The 12,245-nt window shown below is 37.7% G+C and overlaps 2 protein-coding genes across 2 annotated transcripts in view; one reads left to right on the top strand and one right to left on the bottom strand.

Moving 5' to 3' along the window:
• Window positions 2,898-5,690, top strand: LOC105172604 (ubiquinol oxidase, mitochondrial). The gene is made up of 4 exons (XM_011094121.2): window positions 2,898-3,347; window positions 4,205-4,333; window positions 4,689-5,177; window positions 5,452-5,690. The coding sequence occupies exons 1-4, from the start codon at window positions 2,997-2,999 to the stop codon at window positions 5,509-5,511; spliced, it is 1,029 nt and encodes a 342-aa protein (XP_011092423.1). The 5' UTR covers window positions 2,898-2,996; the 3' UTR covers window positions 5,512-5,690.
• Window positions 6,487-12,245, bottom strand: part of LOC105172603 (potassium transporter 7-like) — an 8,066-nt gene continuing 2,307 nt past the window's right edge. The window contains exons 4-10 of the mRNA XM_011094120.2: window positions 12,108-12,158; window positions 10,561-10,821; window positions 9,724-9,776; window positions 9,502-9,616; window positions 9,036-9,290; window positions 8,142-8,664; window positions 6,487-7,306 (exon numbers count right to left, since the gene is read on the bottom strand). Of these exons, the coding sequence (XP_011092422.1) occupies window positions 6,769-7,306; window positions 8,142-8,664; window positions 9,036-9,290; window positions 9,502-9,616; window positions 9,724-9,776; window positions 10,561-10,821; window positions 12,108-12,158 (1,796 nt within the window). The 3' untranslated portion in view covers window positions 6,487-6,768. The remainder of the gene's footprint in view (window positions 7,307-8,141; window positions 8,665-9,035; window positions 9,291-9,501; window positions 9,617-9,723; window positions 9,777-10,560; window positions 10,822-12,107; window positions 12,159-12,245) is intronic.

The following is a 12,245-nucleotide window of genomic DNA, read 5'->3' as shown; positions in this document are numbered from 1 at the left end:
AAAACGACGAGTCTAAAGCCGGCAGTTTCTTAGACAATGAGCAAATGGATTCAGAACCAGATGAGATTGAAGTAGAGTGCCAAATGATAATAATCCTGAAAATGATGATGATGTCAGCATTCCAATTATGATGGATGTACTTGGTAATAATGCAAATGAGTCGGCAAGCCAAGTACAAAATCATTTTGATTTGAACATGCCCGTCGTTTGTGAACCAACTAACCTATTTTCGGTTGTTCCATTTTTCTGAACAACACATCCAGAGGTACCTGGCAACTCGAACAATATCCCTACTGATAATTGGGGTAATTTTATGTCTCAAACACTGGAGAGATCGCTGTCGAAATGATTTTCAAGAGTAAAGACCACTTGAAAGCAAGTGTATAAGATTTTTTGGCCCGATGTACAAGACGAGAATCCCGAATCATTAAGAGCAAACCAAAATTGTGGAAGATTGCTTGCAAATATGATGCAGAGATTGGGTGATGCTAAGAGATATATTCAAGTCAAATATGAAATTATTTAAAATTACCAGGTACGTCGGACCACATACATGCCTAATGAATGAGATTTCTGTTGGTCATCATAACTTGGGTAAGAGTATGATTGCAACACATTTGCTTGATATGGTTCGTCAAGACTCAGCATATGATATCAAATATGCCAACAGAATGCAAAAGATCGATTTGATTTTGAATTCTCTTATCATAAGGCATGGTGAGCTTTGAAGGCAGCTAGAGAACAAATATATGGTACTTGGGAAAGTTCTGTGCAAGAAAGTTTCCCATATTTATAGCTGCATTGCAGAAATGGAACCCGAGGACAATTGTGGAGTGGTTGCATTTGGACACAAGCAGATCGGGGCTACAAATGTTGAATTACGTGTTTTGAGCTTTCAAACCATGTATAGAGGGACCTCGTTATTGTCAAAATATTATAAGTCTAGACAAAAATCCATTTGTGCACGAAGTATACGTATAAGTTATTGGTAGCAGTAACTTTAGATGCAAATCAGCATGTACTTCGATTGCACTCACGCTCATGGATGAAGAATCAGTAGCATCATGACGATGGTTCTTGGAAATGCTTTCCAAGCATTTACTACCTAGTAAAGAGGACCAAGTTTGTCTATTTTTGGGCCGTCACAGTGGCTTGATCAATTCTATTAATTTTGTTCCAGCATTTAAATTTCCTCGTGGGGTTTATCGGTTTTATTTATGGCATGTGTTCCAACAAGAAATTCAGCAACATTCAGTTTAAGGATCTTTGTCGGAGGGTTGTGCGGAGGTGAGTGCTCATGAATTTGAATGAATAATGGGGGAGATTAGAGGATTTAATAAGGAAGCATAAAATTGGCGGGGGGGTTGACAAGACCCAATGGACGTTATCCCATGATGGTGGTTGGCGAACGAGTATCCTAACTACAAACATGTTTGAATATATAAATGGAGTGTTAAAAGGTGTCAGACGCTTACCGATAGTGGCGATTGACAAATAACGTTCTCTCACTTAGTACAATATTTTTTGGAGCCCACAACACATTGTCATTGCATGATAAATGATAATTAGCAGTAGGTTGATTATGTTTTTAGATTATTCGAGCCTCAACAGTGTGAGGCAGTACTTCACATTGTTCAGAAGTTTGACTATAACCAACAATCTGCCTCGGTGCTAACATTAAGCTTGACCGGCCAGGTTCCCATATTTATGTAGTAAAATTGAAGCAACATCAGCGTTCATGTGGCAAGTAGGGAACTCATGAAATTCCTTGTTCCCTTGCAATTTAAGCATGTCGATATTTTGGGGTGAATGCTTCAAATTTTGTTCCACAATACTATAGTATTCGAGCATATAAAAAGACATATCAAGGGAGGTTTGAGCCTATGTTTGGGGAAAAGTATTGGGATCTTGTTGATTTTGAACTTGTGCATAATCAAACATTTCACCAAGGTCCAGGCAGATACGTTTCGACTCAGATACAAAACGAAATGGATAGACCATAAGTACGTGCTCGCCAACAATATCAAGCTCGTCAAGCTTAGTAACAATGTAATAACTTTGTGTATGTAATAGTTTTTTAGATGCAATAAATGATTATTTATTTAAAAAATTAATTATTACATACACAGCAAAATTCTATTACACTATTAATGTCCCCCAATGCCACAAGGTGAACGTCGTCTGTTTCGTCCGGGGTGATTATCACGTCTTTGTTGTGTGGGCATGTTTAAATCAAAGTCCTTAAATGGCATTGGTGATATCCCATAATGTCTTTGTGCCTTCGAGGTAATTATCTGTGATATGCCATAATGTCTTCAAATGGTAGGCTGGTGCTGCTAAATTTTCTGCAAAAGCAGCCTGCTTCCACACAATGTTTTTTTATAAATTTGGCAGTACGATTAAAAGTGGCAGTGATACTGTCTATTTTTTTATACTTTAAAAATCACCTCACTTTTATCATTTTCTTTTACCTTTTCTAAATAATTTTCCCCATAAAAAGTCAGTTGTAATTTATCTTTAAAACAAAATTAAACCCTAACTAAGATCATACACATAAATGAAATTATCTCTTAGGTCAACCAACGCCACCAGCCACGTGGAGGTCAGGCAGCAGACCTCAAGTTGCTTCCCCTGCGACCGCTCACACCATGTAAAACTCTTTTTCGGTAAAACTTGGGGAGGAAGAAACAAAAAGCAGCCCCAAACATTCAGGTAATATGGAAGGGCATTTTGATCATTTTAGTAGCAGTCAATGCAACCGTCACATTGGCAAATAATTCAACCCTCCCGACGCAATTAAAGAATTATTAGTTACCCGTGACGTACATGCACCTGCTAGTAACGTCTCACCACGTGACCCAAGCACCTTCTATAAGTATCTGGTTCAGCAAACGCCGCTCTCAGCAGATTATTTCTCTCCTTCGCAAGCCGCCAGTTCAATTATTCCAGATCTCTCGGGCGAGTTGAAGCGTGTGTTTGTGGTGAAAATAACGGAAATGAACTACTTGGTGGCGAGATCGGTGATGAAGCGCGCGGTCGCCGGCGGTCACTACGTGTCGTCATGTGCTGCGGCTGCGGGTATACGAGCGTTGACGCCGTTGGATGTGTCAGCGGCGTCTGGGTTGGAGGCACGTGGGTTGAGTATGGTGTTGATAGGGTGGAGGCGGATGATGAGCACGGCCGCGGAGTCTTCTTCGACGTCGGCGGTGGCAGAGAAAGACGATAAGAGTAAAAGCGTGACGAGAAAGGAGGAGAAAGGTGACGTGGTGGTTTCGAGCTACTGGGGTATTTCGCGACCTAAAGTTACCAGAGAAGATGGCACGGAGTGGCCTTGGAACTGCTTCATGGTAAAATAATCATATCATCATATATACATAATACATGTGCCGGTGGAATGCTATTTATATTCTCTCTCTCTCTCTCGCTCTGTGTTTGTACTGATTATGATAAATATGTCCTGTACTAAGGATGCATCTGTTTATATGTCGTATCCTAATTCTCCATACATCATTGAAGTGTTTTCTGTTCTCTGAATTCTTCGTGATAGTTTGACTATATTGGTTGAGAGAACAAGTCTCACCGGTGCTTCATGTTGAAATGATGATAGATGGTTTTTCTGAATTGTCAATACAGTTTAGGAGTCTGAAGCTCCCTATAGTTGGGATGGTGGATAAAGTACACCTGCGACTTAAAATCAGCATGGAATTTTCCTGTGAAATTGATCCATGATAGAGGGTTGCTGTTAATTAACGTGAGGTAGATGCTTAGTTTGAAACAGAGCCGGAGTTCTGGTGTGCAGATTTCTGTCTTGGGATGGTCAGTTGTGTCGGTAGGAGTATGCGGGGCCCAATTTGATCTGACCAGGTGAAAGGGTGCCAAGTTTTTGGAGATGTGCAATGGTGTTGGAAGCAGCTCGATATAGGAATTCTATTTTAGGACTGTCGCGTGCAAGTTTAGTTTGTGCTGAAATTGATTTTGTATTGAGCAATTGTTGTGTCCTACAACATGTTTCAATTTGTAGTGGCTGTCTAACACCCACACTCCATGATCTGGACTTAAGGTAGGCTGCAAATTCGTGTTGTATTGTTTCTAAAATATAGGAAGAATGTTAGATAGCCGTATAAATAGGTCATGATCAACAGTAATAAAACTATATGTCTGTGGTTGTTCGGCAACCTGAATTCTTGTTCCTTTGATCATGCAGCCGTGGGAGACTTATCGGCCAGACTTATCAATTGATCTTACCAAGCACCATGTTCCGAAGACATTTATTGACAAAGTAGCATATCGGACAGTGAAACTTCTTCGCATTCCGACAGATATATTTTTCCAGGTTTGTTATCTTGGTACATCCACTTTTTTGCTTGTTCTCATGTGATGAATGCGGTTGCTAGTGTGCTATTACGCTGAAAATGTAAGACTTAGTATTATCTTGTTCTGATTCTTTTTACGAGCTCGACTGTCTGTGGCGATATAGCCACACCTCACTTCCAAAGATGTCCTAAGATGGATTCAGCTGAATAGATGAAGACCTGGTCTAGTGGGTATACTGAGTATATTTCTTTTTCCTGCTTCACTACACTGATTGTTAGCTATATCTATTTGGAGTACTGTCTTCCAATCAATTAAGCTTGACTGCGCCTTCTGTATTTGATTTAATAAATCTAATACATAGCATTATTTTGCAGAGGCGGTATGGCTGTCGAGCGATGATGCTTGAAACTGTGGCAGGTGTTCCAGGTATGGTGGGTGGAATGCTGTTGCACCTGAGGTCTCTGCGCAAGTTTGAGCAGAGTGGTGGTTGGATAAAAGCATTGCTTGAAGAAGCTGAAAATGAGAGGATGCATTTGATGACCATGGTAGAGCTTGTGCAGCCCAAGTGGTATGAGAGACTGCTGGTGCTCACCGTCCAGGGAGTCTTCTTCAATGCCTTCTTTGTACTTTACATGCTATCTCCCAAACTGGCTCATAGAATTGTTGGTTATTTGGAAGAAGAGGCCATACATTCATATACTGAGTTCTTGAAGGATATTGATAGTGGTGCAATTGAAAATGTCCCTGCTCCTGCTATTGCAATAGACTACTGGAGACTTCCTAAAGATGCAACTCTCAAGGATGTCATCACTGTCATCCGAGCTGATGAAGCACATCACCGGGATGTCAACCATTTTGCTTCTGTGAGTTCCCCTGATAATCTCGAATTCTCCCCTTTTGTCTATGATGTTATCCTTTGAGATGTCTCAGCTGCATGCTTTGGTTGTGTTTATAGTATTCATATTTATTCCAGCCTCTTGCTTCGTTCAATCTCGGCAGGGGCCTACACAAATGAAATGACTATAGATCAGAAAGCCAAAGAAAAGCATTGATTTTTTAATGAAATAAAAATGCAACTCTTATCATCGATGCTATATATTTATCGCATGGAATACTGAGTTCTATTGTAATTTGCAGGATATTCACTTCCAGGGGAAGGAACTGAGAGATTCACCAGCTCCTATTGGATATCATTAAGGTCTGTTCATATGGTGCATTAGTTAAAAAAAACTTTGGTTGCTAGTATATGCAAGACTCAATACGCAATAAAACCTGCTTATTCATATTTTATGTGGTACGTGTCTGTAATATGGATGTATGTTGGATGTGGAAACAAGCCACAATAAAGTGAAATTAATAGGATTGCTTTTACTTTATATCTTATCTATCAATTAAAAAAAAAAAGATGAAATGAATTTAGACAATATGGGATATTTTTTAAATTTGTATTAAAATAAAGGATGAAAATATAATGATGATAGTTAATATATAATATATAAAAATATTAGGGAAGAAACGGAATAGCCCTCCTTCCTGTAATTTATGTTGGGTGGGTTTTTGTAGGAAATAAGAAAAGTATATTATTTCCTTACAAAATTAAACCTCTTCTACAATAGTCATGAGTTATATAAATGTTGGAAAGTTTTAGTTAAGATAATGAATCTTTCCATCCGTAATGTTGTCTTGCAGTTGTATAATTCGAAAGGCTTAATTTATAACTTATTAATATATAGCTACCAGGGAGCAATAGTTGCCAATTATAGCAATTTTTGGTTGATATTTAGAACGAACACAAGAATACGTTTGAAAAAAAGGCATTACAAGATAACAAAGCATCAAGTCCCAACTCAATACTGCATTAAGAAATCCGCAAGTCTAGGTTATTTTGATCAGAATTACAATGAACTTTTAAACTCAAATGATTTCAAGTACAGTACCGTCCGTCCTTCCGTCCAAACTCAAACTAAAAGTAACAGCAATTCAGGAGTGGCTGATTGCACCATTTCACCTGAACGTCGAGCCGCTCGAATCACACAGGAATGATTCCCAACTTTAATGTCCCTTGCATACAGGTTACAGGAACACGATTTTTCACTTTTAACCCTCATGCATCAAGAATAACGTGGAAGGATGACATTAACCATTAAAAATCATTAAGTAAACAAAGACAAATTGCACTTTTGAAGATCACATTCATATAAATAAGTTCACAGAAACAGCTCCAACTATGATATTTTCCTTCAAAAAACGAAAAGAAAAAGAAATAGCACTGAGATTTACAAAATTCCTCCAATGCACAATTTAAGGAGCATCCAAGAACTTCATGTATAAAAAACCTGGATCCCATGTCAAAACCTACCGGTGGCTGCAAAAGTATGACTAGTTCCTCAACCAGTTAGATAGCCAGATTCTTGTTCGACTTGGTGTTATAGAATTCAATCGTAATCCAAAAGTTCAGACCATGTAAGTCATGCCCACCTGTATCAGATGTGAATGCGGAACGCTCAAATTTGCAGTTCCCCTCCTGGAGTTCTTTCTCAAGAAAGCATAAAAATAATTAATAACAAGCTTCTTTATGAACCAAGAATCCTTCCTTGCCCTAATATCTCCATGGCCAATAAGATATACAAACCCAGACTCCTTTGCCTTGCGTATGAAAGACAGCTCCTTCTCAAGGCTTTGCTCGGCATCAACAGCCATCTCATCAGTAGAGGTCTCTAGCTTCTCTTCTTCCGACATTCTTGCTTGTGGAATGAACTTGCTTGTATCACTGAACTCGGCTAGGAGAGGGACAGCAAGTGAATAAACGCTCCCGTTGGGAGCTATTAGAGTTTTTGATGAAGAATTCTCTTCTTCAGAATCAGACTCGCAATCACCATCGCTCTCTAGAGACCTTTCCTGAGCTTCCCGGCGAATGAACTTCTCAAGACTCTCAATCAGCATCTGCTCAAAGATCTGGTGGTTTTCTTTGCGGACATCCTTGTAGCCATATCTGTTGGAGGCAGAGTTGAGAATAAAAATTAAATGCACCTCATATTAAGTTCTCAGAAGCCTAGAGGGGCATAATGTTCTCTGTCTAATCCCATAAACAGGATGTAAGGTATTGAATATGCTAAAGATGTTTTTATGGATAATACACGTACGGATATTTTTCTTTGGGATAACATATGAAGATTATTTTTAGTGTTCAGTATCTACTTATTCTGTGTCAAATGACAATTTAGAATATGTTTGCATGATATACTCCAATGCTCTATATATAACATCTTCTCATTATGTAATTTTGTTTGAAAAACATTTGTTTTTACTCCACATGTGAAATGGCAATATATATAGGGAATGTGAAAAATAGGTAATATTATCTGAGAGATTCATACAAAAAATAAAATAATATTATCTTACAATTGACCTGTAAAATATTGAAAACTTGAATGATGCGAGGTCTTTGTAATTTCAAAAAGGGGAAGGTATACTCTATAATTATACTAACTCCAAGGAGAAGTTTCTGTAATTAACTGTAAATTCATTACTCAAAAAGATTGCATTAAGTCATCATAAGCCAACAACAAAACCATCCCCATGAATATCAGAAGCTGTGCTATGAAATACTAACTCAACAAAATTAAAAGTACATGATACTTTATCTTTCCACAACAAACGGCTTTGAGATGTTTCCATCTCCAGTTCAGATATGTGAAGCCTATCTTACTTACTAAACAAATTCGGGAAATTGCTTCCATATTGGGGCTCAAGCGGACTTAGACATGGTAAGGTTAAGGAAAGCAAACATAGCCTAATATAAGGCAGTAAAACTTTAGGAGACTTACCTGGCAACACAACGAAATATGTGGTAGCTTCTGGGGCAGACTCGCCTAAACAGAAACCTTTCACTTTGAGGTACAACAGATACTGGAACATACTTTATACATACAAATATGATCATTGAATGCACAGCAGGTAGAGCAGTAAGAAAATGTCCAAATATTGCAGGTACGCCTTTGGCTAGCTCATTGTAAAGCAAGCCAATGCCAGGAGCCCTCACAGTGCCTAGGTTGGGACCCAATTTCCGAAGCAAATCCATCGACATCTTTTTCTGCACCTCTGTCTGATACTTTAGCCTGCTCCCATAGTTCCAGATATACATTACTATAAATATGATAATAGTAAACACCAGTATGATCCAACTTCCATCTCCCACACTCCATAAAACTGAAGAAAAGAAAGTCAACTCCAATCCCAAGAAAATAAATGCAAAACTCAGCACAATAAGAATGTTTATCTGCCATATAAGAAGCATCACAAGAGTTACTAAGGTTGTTGTCATCATCATGACTCCGAGTTCAGCAATGCCTGTAAAAAAGAATTCAACTCAGACCACAAGAAGCCTGCCTAATTCTATTGCACAAAGGTATTTGTATGGCAGAGAAATATATGGCAGAATGAACAAAAAGTAGTGAACTATTTCCACAACCAAAATAATCTTTGTTTTCCTGCTGCTCATTATCAGGTGAAATTCACCACAATAGAGACAAGATACCACTATAACCTTAGCCAACTGGATCGTATAAGGTGTTGGGTTGGCATGCAAATATCCAAGGCCTATCCTAGATGCATGTGAGAAATTACCAAATTTATACATATAAGATGTAAAGTTAAATGAAACAGAGAAAAACTAGGTAGCCAATGAACCAAACTTCAAAGAGAAGCAAAAAGATAATTACCATATGCATTTCCAATCTCATAAATATTTGAGATACTGCAGACTAAAACCAGGGTTAGCGCCAGTAGAAACCAATTCATAACTGGAATATAAATTTGGCCCATGAACTTCCTCGAGGTATGTATAATTTTAAGACGAGGAAAGCAGCCAAGTGCTGTCGATTGTTTAATGCATGAGAAAGTCGCTGTAGTCATAGTTCTACTAGCAATCAAAGCAGCGACATTGGCTATGAGGAAGATAGGCCAGAAAGCTCCACCTGCAGAAGAGAAAGAAACCCTGAATCATCACTCTCCCTTTCAAACAAATATCATAAAAAAATAGAAACTGAAGTCTTGAATGAAGAAAAGAAAAATCATAGACATTAGCTTAGCTAAATGAAGACCGTTACGATATGCTATCAATCTTTCTTAATTTAACATTAAAGTATTAAGTACATCAGAGTCATAAAAAGAATATTTTATATTTACTTGGAACAGAAGCAAAGAATGCCTGTGTTGTGTCAGCATGGTTCTCCATAAGATAAGCAGCTTGACCCAGGTAACCCAGTAGAAGACAAGGTAATACAAGAAACACAAAGGTAAGCTGCAGTAACCAAGTCAAATAGTTGGTAAGAAAAATTTGTAAAAGCAATGACACAATGTTCTCTTAAACAAACAACAAAAGGAAGAACTGCTAAGCTTACTACTTACCTGAACTGATCTCACGGAAAAATAGCAAAGATCTGCAAACATTGCCTCAGAACCTGAGTCATATAACTGATGATCAGAAATCAATCAGATGGAATGCTTTTGTATAATTACTAAAAGAAAAAATTCAAGACAACAGTTAAAATTATATTTTTGGTGAACTAACATAGACAGGGAGTTCTAAGGCATTCAACTTTCTGGAATGCAAGTGCCAAATTTCAGTTATAGAAATTAAATCATTTAAAATTAGGCCAAGTGATAATGTTAACTGTTGGGGACTCTGCCACTGTGGACAGAATAAAATGTTTGCATGAACTGTTCAGTTTTTGATACAGAAAGTTGATCAGGACCTCTTTAAGAACAAGACATTCAGAGGACCAAAAGTGCCATATCACAAGGAACTGTAAGGTAGCAGAAGTGGAAATTTTAAATCACACCGAAAGTTCTTTTTTAAACCAGTTCAATTGTTCATTTCGGAACATTGGTAGAGAGGATTCTCCACAAAAATATGGATGCATTAGTTCATGAATGTCTGATCACTTATTAAGCATACAACTTGAAGGATTCTAACACGTATATACACTAGAAACACGGGTATTAATATCCAATCCAAGATATTGTGCATAGAACTCGTATAAAGAGAAAGCGAAAATAACTCATCATAAGAACACCCAGTTACATAAATGAATTTGTAATAATGTTGCAACAGAAAGCGGACACCAAGCAGACTACTAGAGAAAGATAAGAATGGCTAACTTGAGAAAATTCTAAGAGTGTCTTATTAAGGTAGAAAAACTAAGAAATAGGAAAACGAAAGAACAAATTCTACTGTAAAGTTACCTGTAGCACAAAGAAGGCAGCCACCAAGGGAATACCAGGCCTTGGTTGAATTGCGCTTAAAGAAATGATAGATATGAATTGGATTAAATGCCTGGAAAACTCTAGCGTCATATTTGATAATGTTGTATATGCCAATGCCCCCAAGAGAACAAAACCACAGGAACAAGGCAGGACCAACTACAAGCCCCACTTTACTTGTTCCATACCTCTGTACACTGAACAAAATTATAATACATGCAACCGAGATTTTCACCACATGATCTGCAGTTCAAAGAAATTAAACATAATCAGCTGTTCGTACATCACTGAAAGTCGTGATTACAGGAATTTCAAAATTATGAGATCACATTTAAATGAAATGTAAATCCAGGAAAACCCAAGTGGGTTTCTGAGCCATTGGATAAATGTATGATACTGCCATAAAATGAAATGACTCTCACAACAACACTTTGTGGTACCTATGTGAGCAGCATCTCATGAGCGGCAGCAAGATCCAATGATCTCTCAGGTGGTACAGCATTGAGTAAGTGTTAGTGATTCATAATAACAAATATTTTCATTTTGTGTAAGACCTTAATCTATTCCCGTCTTATGTGGGAATCAGAGGATTAGCAAGTCACTAATCCAAGAGGCTGGCTCATTTTGTTGCCTCTCGTACTTCAAAGAAAGTGAAATATTAGCAAAACCACAAGAAAACATCACACAGCTGAAGAAATCCCACCTTCAAAAATGACAAGAGGCGGTTCCCACTCAATCAAGATCCGTGAGACTTTGTGTCGACACAGTAACTAACTGTAGAAAGAATGTAAAGATACCACCAGACCAGCAACCTAAATTTCTCAGCAGACATCTTCTCAGATCTTCCACAAAATAGTTTGTAGGGAAGCATCTTATGACAGATATTCACACTTCATGACTTAATAGGCAAACTCAATTCAACTCATTAAAGCAGTATCTTATAATTATTCTATGATGAGCTGCATTCTTCTAATCAACTCAAGCAAAGGCCATCTAAAATTCAAACCACAGACCACCAGACCAGCAACCTAAATTTCTCAGCAGACATCTTCTCAGATCTTCCACAAAATAGTTTGTAGGGAAGCATCTTATGACAGATATTCACACTTCATGACTTAATAGGCAAACTCAATTCAACTCATTAAAGCAGTATCTTATAATTATTCTATGATGAGCTGCATTCTTCTAATCAACTCAAGCAAAGGCCATCTAAAATTCAAACCACAGTGTCGCAGATAGTTTGAAGTGGCAACATATTATAAATGATATGTGTTGTGACTACTTTTCCATGTCAAATTGCGAACGAAGTAAAGGCCAGTCCTATTTTAACCATTTCCTTTTATCTTTGAAGTATTTAACAAGCCAACAACAGTTGGGTACCTGGTATTTCTAGATATGATGTTAGCTTAAAGTTGACAAGAGAAAATTTCAATAATAGCAAAACAATTGAAGCAGTTGAAAAATAGCATAACAATGCCATACAAATTTTAGGTTTTCTCGAGTTCATTGAGTAGAAGAATGTCAAACACCTTGCTTAATCTCTGAAACTCCAATCTTTAAGCCACCAACAGCAGATACAACTGCACAAGTGATAGGATTGTAATCAACTCCAAAGTCCAAATATCAAACAAACATTACAAGAGAAATACATATAGCGACTGTTCCAA

Source organism: Sesamum indicum, linkage group LG10 (assembly GCF_000512975.1).
Source record: "Sesamum indicum cultivar Zhongzhi No. 13 linkage group LG10, S_indicum_v1.0, whole genome shotgun sequence".
Lineage (NCBI taxonomy): Eukaryota > Viridiplantae > Streptophyta > Magnoliopsida > Lamiales > Pedaliaceae > Sesamum > Sesamum indicum.
The sequence above is the reverse complement of the archived record's forward strand: the minus strand, read 5'-3'. Positions and strand labels throughout refer to the sequence as shown.

Excerpts from the sequence above, each read along its gene's own strand:
- LOC105172604 (XM_011094121.2), top strand. The coding sequence starts at position 2,997 with ATGAACTACTTGGTGGCGAGATCGGTGATGAAGCGCGCGGTCGCCGGC. Across the intron at positions 4,334-4,688 it reads CGACAGATATATTTTTCCAG|AGGCGGTATGGCTGTCGAGC; the intron begins GTTTGTTATCTT and ends ATTATTTTGCAG. Across the intron at positions 5,178-5,451 it reads ATGTCAACCATTTTGCTTCT|GATATTCACTTCCAGGGGAA; the intron begins GTGAGTTCCCCT and ends TGTAATTTGCAG.